Here is an 11,454-nt window from a genome sequence, read left to right on the forward strand (position 1 = left end):
TCGCCTGAACAATGGCCCTTTTCTGATCGAGCAAGCCCTCGAGACGTGTATTTCTTCGCGTGCTCGGCCTGCAGCGCCTCTCTTTTGAACAGGCCTCTCCGACCTAGCTGCTTCATCTCCTTATTTACGCCTGGTGTATTGTTACCATATGGCAGCAGTATTCATACCCCCTTCACCGCAAGCCTCGTTTAACATGTCGACTCGCCGTCCACTCGCCAACGTGCCGAATGCTACCAACTCCCCTCACCGGGTGGGCCTCGTGCCTGCCAAACGACCTCGCCCGGGAAATGGCCCTGTTGAAATCCCTTACGGCCAGCCACCTCCCAAGAAGCAGGTAGTCGACGGTCCCGACGTCGACGGCCGTTCCCCGACCCGGTCCAGATCCTCCGCCTACCAGAATACCGACTCCAAGCAGCTATTTACGCGGCGAACGAACCACGGTCAGCCAAGTGCATTCGAGAGGAAACTGGTCGCTGCCAGGGACAAGGAGAGACAACCCCAGAGTCGAGCGCAGAGGCACGAGAAACCGTCCGCGGAGACCATTGATACCATCCGGCAGTGGCAGAGACATTATCGAAAGGCCTTCCCGCAATTCGTCTTCTACTTCGACAGTATCCCGGAAGATCTGCGTAGCAAATGTTCGAGACAGGTCATTGCATTGGGTGCTGTAAGTGCATCCGATTCATTTCTTTTGGCTTCACCCCTTGACATTTCCATGATTCGAACGGGAGTCATGCAATTGATTTTAGCCACAACTTTTTGTCTTGAATTATTTACACCGACGCGTGGTGTAAGAACTCTCAGAAGCACGTCGCTAACAATTCACCTTAGCGCGAAGAGAAATTTTTCTCACGTTTAGTAACCCACGTTGTTACCTCTCGTCCTATCCCTCCTGAAAATGAAACCGCAAGCCCGGCAGAATTGACGACGGAATCCGTGGACCAGACGGCTGCAGACGGTTCTTTGCAGACGGTCAACCCCTCCTTGCTCGAGAAAAATGCCGACCCGCACCTACATATGTCAACGAAGAATGACGCGCGACGTGAGCCGACTAGTATGGATGTTTTGCACCGGGCCCGCCAAATGGGAATGAAGATATGGGCTATCGAGAAACTTCAGCGGATGATCGCCACGATCAACGACGGTGAAATCGGGGGCCACAGTGGTCATTCAACCCGCAATGCCAACGCCGGTGGTCATTCTAAAACCAGGGGAGACGCCGACCTTTCGCAAGTTCTTCAAAACGAACTCATGAGTGGCTCTTCCGATCGCAATCCTTTATCGGTCCTGAAAGATTTGGTCATGTTCAAAGGTCCGTTTGTCTACATCCACGACATGGATGAGAAGACCCGGCCTGTTATGGTTCGCGAATACCCCAAAGTGGCAAGGCGACAAGACGGTGTCTGGCCACAATTCCGCAGTGCACCATTAGGGAAATGTCCTTTTGTTGAGGAAGCCCCTACGAAGAAAGAAACGGAACGGCAACGGGCGCGCCAGAAAGAGCGGGAAAAGAAGGCATTCTCTAAACCTGCACCCGTTCAAACCACTCACGATCTCAAGCCCAAGGCGCCTGCAGACCCTGCAGGGAAGGCAGTGGATCTTGAAGCTGACCGAGAGACCAGCCCCAGAGATGAACCTGAAGGCGCTATATCCCAGCCGAAGCAACCCGAGATGCAGGAAATGCAACCGACGAGGCCGCTGTCGCCAAAGAAAAGCTCGGAAAGCTTCGTTCCGCCTCAGATGAAGCGGAACGGGCCCTTTTACCTTGGCCGGGAACCCGCTGCGTCGGGTGTGCAGCCCTCGAATATCACCTCTGCTATCCGATCCCAAATGGTATCCTCGACTGCCGGTGCGCCCGGTGCGAAGGCTGGCGTGAGCAAGGAGGTCCACGAGCTGAAGAGAAAGGTTCTCGAAAAGAGCAACGGGGGATTTTCCGCTGGTACGGGACCATCATCTCACCATCCCGTGGACCCTTCTGCAGCGATGAAAACAGCAAAGAGTCAGGCCAGCCGACACGGCCCGCCAAATGCACCGGAAAAGCCTGGACATGCTGAAGAGGAAACCACGCAGTCAGAAGGCAATGGCAATGCCAAGCACCGACCAAGCCTTCGAAGAAATAGCAGCCAGAAGAAAAAGGAAAGACGGCGGGATCCTAAGCCGGGGTACTGTGAAAACTGCCGGGATAAGTTCGATGACTTTGAAGAGGTGAGTGTTTTCCTGCTGACGCGAGGGAAGCAATCGCTAATAGATGAATCTAGCACGTGTTGACAAGAAAACACCGCAAATTCGCATTGAACACGTCGAATTGGGCCGAGCTTGACTCGCTCCTCTTCCAGCTCCAGCGACCCCTAAAGGAAGAATACGATTATGTTTAGGTCATCCTTGCAGAATCCAAAATGCCGAACAAGAAAAAAGAAATAAAAAAAAAAGCAACCAACGAAATCTGGCATACACATAAGTCGCAATTCTTTCCATCTCAACCGCATTAGCGTCACCCACTTTACTCTTACGATCCGCTGTTCCTTCGACGGCAGTAATTACATTCATGGAGAACACGAGAGCATTTAAAAGAGCGGTCCTAAATAACAATGGTACATATGCGCCTCGGATTTGTTTCAAACTCGCGCTCCCCGGAGCAAATAACTGACTTGATCTTCTGTCGCTCATTTAACCTTCCATTCTCAGGTTTCCCTTTTACTCTTATCCTTTTTTTTTTCCCTTTCTTTCTTCCCCCTTCTCACTTGCATCGGTTCTGTGGTTTACATTTCGTTTTATTGTACCTGATGTCTCACAGTGCATTATCATACAGCCGGCGTCATTGGATTTTGCCTGCATTATATTATACGGGTTTGATGAACGAAAGCAATTGACAACCTCACCAACGCCAATTTTGGGAATCATGATTTCGGGCATTCAACATAAAAAAAAAAAGAAAAGAAAAAAAAAAGGAAGCACGCGAAAAGCCGTGAGTTCGGAGAGGTGATTTCGAATGCTCATCAGCTTCCCATACCTGCCTTGCATTGGAGCATAATCCACCAAATTCCCTTCTCATTCCCCTTTTCATTTCGTTTCTTTCTCTTCGATTCTATTTGTCTTGGTTCTTGGGTGGATGTGTCATGGGGTTGCATTCAAAGGGCGGACTTGTCCGTACCGGTGGTGTTTTTGTGAACTTTATTGTTGATCGTTTTATTTCCCCAAGCTACGTGCTTATTGTTAGCTAGCTTCACTTCTTTTTTACCTACTTATCTCGATAGGTTCATGATCCATGCCGCCGGACCGAACACCGATGGAGGGCGTTCGAGTGCTCGTCCAGGTCGGACAGGGCACATGCATAGTCTCTAGCATTTATCTCGCAATGAAAAGACGAGTATCTTTGCCCTACTCCGGTAAATCGAAATCGACATAGAAACTGAGTAAACATCCGACAGTAAACAGCCTCGGTCCCTTCGGCAGGAAGAACGGTCCATCCGGCGGAGCATCCACGGAACCGCCGGGGGCCAATCATCGGGTTGCCACGGCCCAAAAAAAGCCCTAAGATCACCGGCAGAATGGAAGTTGCGCTCTGGGGATGCTCCCGGCTACGCTGCATATACCAGCACGTCTGCGCTGAGCTTGGTTATAAAGCCCGGTGGGGGCTCGATTCACGTTGATTTCTTCTCTCCAAAGACCGGCCTCGACGGATTCTCACTCTTTTCTCTTTTTGTGATTTTTTTTTGGGCTTTTCCCAAACCCCATTCTATCTTTTTCGTTGCCACTGTCAGTCAAGGATCGACTAGGTTGTGGATCCAGCTTTTCCATCTACGGAACTGGTCCTGGTCGTTTCCTTCTTCCGGTGCCGTTGCTGGTAACGCCACTCACCTCAGTACTTCAAACTACTTTATCTGATCGGATCGGAATACAACTCCATACGTACACCGGTTATTGTTGATATCAATCGCTTCTTTGCGCTCGGTCTGTCCTTCTTTGGGGTTCCGCAGTCGAACTTGACTCTCTTTCTCACCCACAAAACCACTCTCTACTACACCCATCTGCGGAACAATGAATTCATCCAGAGCCGCAGTCCAGATGACGATGCCTTTGCGGTGTCTGTCGAGGAACCTGGTCACGCGCACTACCGCCTCATCATCTTCATCGATAGCTCCGCTGCTTCTGGCCGGGAGTAAAACCTCCCTCCCGGCTAGATGTCTCCCGTCGTCGGGAAGCAGTACTCCAGCATTCGTCCGACATAGTTCGCATTCCCCGCTGGGCGGCACGCCGGCTAATCCTCGCAAGAAAGTGACGATACAGAATTTGCGCAGTCTGTATCGGAAAGGCGAGCCGATCACCATGCTAACGGCACATGACTTCCCCAGTGCCCATGTCGCCGAGGCGGCCGGCATGGAGATGGTGCTGGTCGGAGACAGCTTGGCAATGGTGGCACTGGGGATGGAGGATACGAGTGAGGTCGTGATGGAGGAGATGTTGTTGCATTGTCGGAGCGTGGCGAGAGCGGCGAAGAGTTCGTTCACGGTGTGTCTCTCTTCCTGATACATTGCCCGAGTGAGAAATTGGGGCTAACAATCTATTTAGGTTAGTGACCTCCCTATGGGCTCCTATGAAGTGTCACCGGAGCAGGCCCTTCAATCGGCCATCCGCATCGTCAAGGAGGGTCGCGTGCAGGCCGTGAAGCTGGAGGGAGGCGCCGAAATGGCCCCTACTATCAAGCGAATCACGCAGGCGGGGATCCCCGTCGTCGGCCACATCGGGTTGACGCCGCAGCGCCAGAACGCTCTGGGAGGGTTCAGAGTCCAGGGCAAGTCGACCGCGGGGGCATTGAGTCTGTTGAAGGATGCCCAGGCTGTGCAGGAGGCCGGTGCATTCATGATGGTTCTTGAAGCCGTGCCCGCCGAGATTGCCGCCATTGTCACGAAGAAGCTGAGCATTCCGACCATTGGCATCGGCGCTGGTAATGGATGTTCCGGGCAGGTCCTCGTGCAGATTGACATGACCGGTAACTTCCCGCCGGGTCGATTTCTCCCTAGATTCGTGAAGAAATATGCCGATGTTTGGGGCGAGGCCATCAAGGGGATTCAGCAGTATCGGGAAGAGGTCAAGAGTCGCGCGTATCCTTCGGAAGAATACACCTATCCTATTCCCAAAGAAGAGTTGGCGGAGTTTGAAAGAATCGTTGGTAAATCGGAGGACTAAAGAGTCTTCGCAATTTGTGTTTCATCATTTGCTACATGTTATTTTTCCGCATCCTGTCTGGCATGGTGGTTTTCGTGATACCTCATATTTCATAGCTCGTGTCCCATGTCTCATATCTGTTAGAAAGTGATAGAAGCCAGCTGGCTGCTCTCTACGCTGACCCCTGCATACTTCAATCGAGTCAATAAAGATTTTCGTTTACCGCAGTTGCAGACATGTAGTACTCACAGTGTCCTTTTGGCGCCATGGGACCGTCACCTCCCATTCAACCAAACGCAGGGGTCATGGAGTACGACACGATCAATTGGTCATCCGTCTTGAAACACTGCACGCAGTAGGTTAACAAGAGCGAACACAGAAGTCAGACCCGAACAATGAGAAACTCACTCTCCATAATCCTCCCACACCCTCGTCGAGTCCAGGTGCAAAGGTACTATTTACATAGCAAATAACGGAGTCGGAAGGCTTGCAGTTCAGTTTCTTCCGGAGAAACTTGATGACGGTCTCAAATTTCTGCGAAGCACTGATTTTGAAGACCCGATTTTTCAAAATTGGGGCTGCAGGCAAAGGCTGGAAGCGAACGGTCACTGTTCGACAATCAGCACCAAAAACGCCTCTTGGGTCATGCAAACGCTGCGTGATGGAGGGACACCAATCGCATGCCATCTGGAGGGAATCAAGCGGGGAAAATAGAGTTACAACAAAAAAGAAGCGGCCAGATGACCCTACAAAGAAGCTCCTCCCTCGGTAGCCAGCGCGAATTCTGGATTCTTTGCCATCCGGTATGAGAGGGCAGGGGGTAGGTAATTTAGGAGATTAAAATCGAGTGCCCAAAGCGATACTTACCCTTTCCTGTGTCAATGGCCTCGGCATCCGCTAGTGCTTGATGAGCGTCCCGTGGAAGACTGGTTAGCACCACGGAGGCAGACATGGTCAGCGGCAAGTCGGAACCATGTTCGTCATCGGGAATAGGGGCATTGGTGGTGTTGGCAGCGGAGTCTGAGGCTTTATTTCGACTGGCCGGTCGATGGGCCAGATTAGTTTTGGCGATCCCGGGCGGATTCCGGTCTGGCTGGGGCGAGTTCTGGCTGGAGGGGTCTGGAGAAGAAGAAGAATCCATGCTGTGCAGTACAATGGAGATGATCACAAAGAAAGGCTGTGTGAATAATGCCTGTGCTGAAACAAACGGCCAAGTGATGGAGAGTGATGGGGAGAAGATGGAGAAGGATGACGGTATTTACTCCGGAGACTCTGGCGCATTCGACGGCAGGAGAGAGAGACACCTGAGGCCACAACACATACCCCGATCCCTGCGGCCATTAACCAGCACCAGCATCATACCCTAGGAGGTGAGTATGCGGCATTAACCAGACCAGTTTGGCATTTTCTAGCCTTTACTACTCTTAGACATATCCTGGAACTGCTTCCTATCTAATTCTGTAGTACTCTGTAGTACTCCGTAGTACTCCGCAGCACTCCATAGCACCCCGTAGCACCCGTAGTAGTTAGGGCACTACCCAAGGTCATGTCGAAGAGCAACTGGACCTGCCCAGCCCCCATCTTGATATACAAGACCACTACTCCGGAGTAGAACACCCAAGCATGACCGAGTCCTTCTTCAATGAGTACCTGATCCAACTCGCCGGGTCTTGCTACCTGATCATGCCCCACATGCGACACGATGCAAGCGCCTGACCGGTCTAGTCTAGGGAACGACACTGTGATTTAGTCACTCATGAGGAACCATTCAGCATGGGAGGCTCATGTCCATCTGCCCAACGATGACTACATATGCCACTGCTTGGAGAAGGGATGTTCAGACTGGCGACGGCAGCGTGAAGATATGGCGGGGCTGAGTCATCGGGGCACCTGACTGTGGTGCCATCATCGCCTGCTATCACTGACTCTCTCCGTCCTCGCCTTCTCCCCTCCCGCCTTCGGTCATACCTCCCACTTCTCTACTCCCTCCTTCCCCCTATTGCTCTACACTCCCCCCCTTTTTATAACCTGCGCCTCTCCCAGTCCCCCGTTCCTCTCCCGGGCTCTGTTACTTCGCCGTATCTTCCTTTTCTCGTTCTACTATCGCCACCGCCTCCAACTCCTTTGTCCCCGCTCGCTCAATTGCTTCCCCGCTTCCACCTTGGAGACCAGTTGCCTCTTCCCAAGTCACACAACTCGCCCTCCTTACGCCAGCTCTACTCCGTGGGACTCCGTGGGCATATCCAATACGATTCGTACTTTTTCCGAGAGCGCGGCATCGTCCCAATTTATTCAAAATGAGCAGTCCAAAGCGGAGAATCGAGACAGACGTGAGTCGGTGAACACACCTGGGATCTGCGGGAGACATGACGAAAGACTAACTCTGGGTTTTGATCGATATAGGTCATGAAGTATGTCAAATAATTGCCTTCCTTTTTGCCGGCTTAATCCCCGGTCTATCACACCTGCGAATAGATCCACGGCTAACTGTTAGGCAGGATGTATGCACACCCGTTCATTTATTCCCAACATTCGTCGCTCTAGTCATCCCTGTGGATTTATAAACCGCTGTCGAACCACAGAAAGCTCGACCCGAATTTAACTGGGACATGTGCTGATATATCGGAATAGGTTAATGAGTGACTACGAGGTGACTTTGGTCAATGACAATAGTGCGTGTTATCCGTCATTTTGCCACCCATTTGAAATTGCCTGCTGACTTTTTACTGTAGTGTATGTTGAATAAGGCCCGGAATACTTCCATGGGACATAGGCTCACAAGGTACTCTTCCTACAGGCAAGAGTTTTACGTGCGCTTTAAGGGCCCCGAGGAGAGTATGTACCGCCTCAAACACTTGATGTATCATTTGTTCATTTTACCTAACAACGCCATAGCCCCGTTTCAAGGAGGACATTGGAAGATCCACGTCGAACTACCAGATCAATACCCGTACAAGAGCCCGAGCATCGGGTTTGTCAACAGGATATTCCACCCTAACATCGATGAGCTGTAAGAAATGCCAGCCTAATCCTCCAAGTGCTACCGCTGACGTCTCTTCCTGAATATAGCTCGGGTTCTGTCTGCTTGGATGTCATTAACCAGACCTGGTCACCGATGTACGACATGATCAACATCTTCGAGGTCTTCCTTCCGCAACTCCTGCGATACCCGAACCCTTCGGATCCGTTAAACGGAGAGGCCGCGGCTATGCTGATGAGGGAGCCCAAAAGCTACGAGGCAAAGGTGAAGGGTATGTATTCTGTTATCTGCTGCATTTCACGGGTGCAGGTTTGGCTTATCATCTATAGAATACGTGGCCAAGTATGCCAGCAAAGAAGCCGTTGACGATGCCGGGGAAGACACCGAGTCCGAAGATGAACTCAGTTCTGCTGGTAGCTACGAATCCGGCGGGGAAGAACCCGCCGGAACCATGGATGACGTTTAAATCGCCTGTTGTTATTCCTTTTCCTTCAGTAATGCCTTTTCTTCTTTCATGACTATTACGGAACCCGGGATTGACCATCCGCGACCAACGACCTTATATTGCATCGGCCTGATTTCCCTTTTCTATTATCTATGTGTCGTCTTATCAGGATTGGGTTTCTCGGCGTTTATCTGGTGGAGTTCTGACGTTCATGGCGCACCTGATTTGACCACGGTTGTGAGGATGGAATTAAGGAAAGGTCGAACTGATCGTTCTATCGGCGAGTGTCCGAATTCCTCACTCTTCTGTCTTGACGGGGCTCTGTGTTTCATAGCCCCGTTCTTTTTCTTTATGCAGACCCGAGCGCCGTGGTCGCGCATTATCTCCTTTCCTTTTTCTCTTTTGACTCCCGTGAACATACCGAAAGCAACAGGTGCTGGATTTTGATGCTATGTCTCTACTTTCTCCGCCTGTTATATTATTACGTCTCAGAATAAAATGAAAATGCCTAGAGAGAATGGCTTCGAGGTCTCCGTAGTACAGCGGTAATAGAATGTCATTATACTGGAAGACTATCAATTACGTATCCACACTGCGCGGGTCTATACTGAACGTATGATGTCATTTTTAATGTTACGGCGCAATGTAGCTATTTCGAGCCAAGGACATGTAATACATAAGAAAGCGCACATTTTTGACAGGGATGAAAACTTTGGTGATGAGAAAGCATGCAACAAGGGTATTATGACAAGTATGTCTCTAAAAAAGGGGGGTGGGCTGAAAAGAGGAAAGATATGAAAGGAAAAGAAGAAAGAGACAAGGGAGGGATTGTGGAAGACGCGAAGAAACAAGCCAGAAAAGTAAAGAGAGGATGGCAAAGAAAAGCAGAAGGGTAGAAAAGGAGAGAATAGACCGTCGACCGGCGACCTATGTGATGGACTCAAGCGAGGGAATGGAGTGCAAAAGCATAAAGAGAGGCAGGATTAAGAAATCGAAGGGAAAGAAATGATCGGGAAAAAGACCCAGATATTGAACCGTCACGTCGTGTCCACTCAAGTCCAGGAGGATCAAGTCACCTTCAAAACACCGAAGACGTCGCGAGCATTGGTCTCGTAATTCGATCCCGAGCGCGCCTGTTTGCCTTTCCGAGGATTGATGACAACTTCTCCCCAATGTTTAGGGACGGCACCGGGCTTGGTCGCGGAGTCTTTATCAGCCGATTCAGGGCGTTCCGAAGGCGGCGAGGTTGTGATTCTCACGGGGACATCGTCTGTTGCACCTGATTTCGATGTCGAAGGGGACACGGGACCGTGCAGCGTTGCTTGAGGTTGAAGGTGAGGTTGAGGTTGAAGGGACCAGATATCGATGACATTGCTATTTGTAGAAGTTAGCCTTTTACCGAAGCCTCTCTGCGACAACTGAGGGCTGCGCCATCGTTTGGCGTATCGTTTCCCAAAGAGAAGATAGAGGAGCGACTTACTCCGAGGTCCTTTGACAAATCGCTTCTAGGGCTTCCCGTTCGCGCTTTATGTATCCGGTGTCGGGTTGAGCGACCTGGTTCGCATGGTTGAGGGCTCCATATCCGTATCCCGATTGATAGATGTCGTCTTCGAGGAGGCGCGAGGACTCAGACTAAAGAGAGGTGAAGTTAGCCACAGTACTGAGTGGAGGAGCCATCGTATCGCCGTAGATACCACGATCGCTCCGTCGCATTACCCCTATCATCACGTCGTTACTCACATCCTGACTGTCTCGACGACTGAGTCCGAGACAAGAAGCGCAGATACCCATTTATACCGAAGCAGGTTTCGTTGATCGCAAGTTGGGAGCACAAGACATTCAAGGCCGGAAGAACCCGAGGGGATTTTGCAGAAGACAGAGTCGTTAATTGAAGGGTGGAAGGACCGCGTTGCAGATGTGACAGAGCAGCCGCAAGGAAGCGGAAACGAGTGATGGATGCCCGAAGAACAGCAGTAGTAGCGACGCACCAACCGGTGATGCTGGGAGAGTTTGGAAGACGGATTGGATCGATGAAACGGCGGGCGGAATGGAGAAAGGCGGAAGGCGGGTGGCCCGTGCGTGATGACATCGGAGGCCTTCGCCTTCTTCTACTTCTCTCTCTCTGTCTGTCTCTCTCCCCCTTGGTCATCCATCATATGATGCCCGCCTTCGCCGCAAGGGGTCTTTGTGTATCACCGGATCCCTACCAGATTGCGGGCTCATTTCTCAATGCAGTAGGATCATCAGATCTGATCCGATCACCCCTGGTTACCCATGCCCCTGGGGTTTGATAACAATCTGCCAGGAGCTGTGAAATGTTGGTTGTCGCCATGTTTTCAAGCCTTCCTAAATAGACTCAACGCAAGGGCCTCTTATCTTGATGAATATACTGAGGCTTTGGAATGGCATCGTGAAGTCCGTTGCTCACACATCTCCATGGACACTTAAGGTTCTATCATCGATCTTCGCTTGATTCACTGTGAGCGGATGAGTGACTGCTATGATGGGCCATCGTTTCTATGGGGCATTCACCACCGAATGCCTGCCTATCCTGAGTATCACTCGTGATGGACTCAAGTTTGTGCAAGAATGCCGACTGGATACTTCGAGACATCTAAGCATAATTGGATCTTCGCTACCCAAAGTACTCGTTGATACCCGGTCCCAGGGTCTTTCTACTATATTTGATTATCGATTTCCATCAATCTCTATATGAAATGTCCTTGGGTTTGGAGCCGGAAATAACTCCGTCGTTGTGCTTGATCATAACTTGAGCCTGGACATTGAGGCCAATTGTGTCTATCCGTTGAAAACCCGGCGATTAGATCGTTTTTAGCATGTAGATATTACCAAATCAACAAGA

At 50.9% G+C, this 11,454-nt stretch overlaps 7 protein-coding genes across 7 annotated transcripts; 5 read left to right on the forward strand and 2 right to left on the reverse strand.

Annotated features, from left to right (window-relative positions):
* Positions 1–148: 148 nt before the first annotated feature.
* Positions 149–2,375, forward strand: P170DRAFT_345165 (protein serine/threonine kinase activating protein nimO; the record flags this gene model as incomplete). Its single annotated transcript, XM_024843501.1, has 3 exons — positions 149–667; positions 832–2,205; positions 2,259–2,375. The coding sequence occupies 3 exons, from the start codon at positions 149–151 to the stop codon at positions 2,373–2,375; spliced, it is 2,010 nt and encodes a 669-aa protein (XP_024710610.1).
* Positions 2,376–3,610: 1,235 nt separating this feature from the next.
* Positions 3,611–5,512, forward strand: P170DRAFT_432850 (3-methyl-2-oxobutanoate hydroxymethyltransferase ECM31). Its single transcript, XM_024848350.1, has 3 exons — positions 3,611–4,508; positions 4,569–5,357; positions 5,416–5,512. Exons 1-2 carry the CDS (start codon positions 4,039–4,041, stop codon positions 5,185–5,187), a joined length of 1,089 nt encoding a protein of 362 aa, XP_024710611.1. The 5' UTR covers positions 3,611–4,038; the 3' UTR covers positions 5,188–5,357; positions 5,416–5,512.
* On the reverse strand, positions 5,453–6,307 carry P170DRAFT_421884 (ubiquitin-like protein ATG12; the record flags this gene model as incomplete). The annotated part of the gene is made up of 3 exons (XM_024847392.1): positions 5,453–5,512; positions 5,575–5,774; positions 6,034–6,307. 3 exons carry the CDS (start codon positions 6,305–6,307, stop codon positions 5,453–5,455), a joined length of 534 nt encoding a protein of 177 aa, XP_024710612.1.
* A 1,156-nt stretch (positions 6,308–7,463) lies between these two features.
* On the forward strand, positions 7,464–8,612 carry P170DRAFT_421885 (E2 ubiquitin-conjugating protein UBC8; the record flags this gene model as incomplete). The annotated part of the gene is made up of 8 exons (XM_024847393.1): positions 7,464–7,496; positions 7,570–7,577; positions 7,798–7,838; position 7,899; positions 7,964–8,001; positions 8,062–8,176; positions 8,236–8,417; positions 8,476–8,612. The coding sequence occupies 8 exons, from the start codon at positions 7,464–7,466 to the stop codon at positions 8,610–8,612; spliced, it is 555 nt and encodes a 184-aa protein (XP_024710613.1).
* On the forward strand, positions 8,326–9,066 carry P170DRAFT_452740 (uncharacterized protein). The gene has a single exon (XM_024851297.1). It carries the CDS (start codon positions 8,661–8,663, stop codon positions 9,036–9,038), a length of 378 nt encoding a protein of 125 aa, XP_024710614.1. The 5' UTR covers positions 8,326–8,660; the 3' UTR covers positions 9,039–9,066.
* A 127-nt stretch (positions 9,067–9,193) lies between these two features.
* On the reverse strand, positions 9,194–10,659 carry P170DRAFT_505918 (LAMTOR1/MEH1 family protein). Its single transcript, XM_024854331.1, has 3 exons — positions 10,332–10,659; positions 10,072–10,223; positions 9,194–9,965 (listed from the first exon to the last, which is right to left on the reverse strand). The coding sequence occupies exons 1-3, from the start codon at positions 10,380–10,382 to the stop codon at positions 9,659–9,661; spliced, it is 510 nt and encodes a 169-aa protein (XP_024710615.1). The 5' UTR covers positions 10,383–10,659; the 3' UTR covers positions 9,194–9,658.
* A 328-nt stretch (positions 10,660–10,987) lies between these two features.
* On the forward strand, positions 10,988–11,372 carry P170DRAFT_38233 (uncharacterized protein). Its single transcript, XM_024845598.1, has one exon. The coding sequence runs from the start codon at positions 11,092–11,094 to the stop codon at positions 11,305–11,307; it is 216 nt and encodes a 71-aa protein (XP_024710616.1). The 5' UTR covers positions 10,988–11,091; the 3' UTR covers positions 11,308–11,372.
* The last annotated feature ends 82 nt before the right edge of the window (positions 11,373–11,454 follow it).

The sequence above is a fragment of the Aspergillus steynii genome, assembly GCF_002849105.1.
Source record: "Aspergillus steynii IBT 23096 chromosome Unknown P170scaffold_1, whole genome shotgun sequence".
In the NCBI taxonomy this organism is placed as follows: Eukaryota; Fungi; Ascomycota; class Eurotiomycetes; order Eurotiales; family Aspergillaceae; genus Aspergillus; species Aspergillus steynii.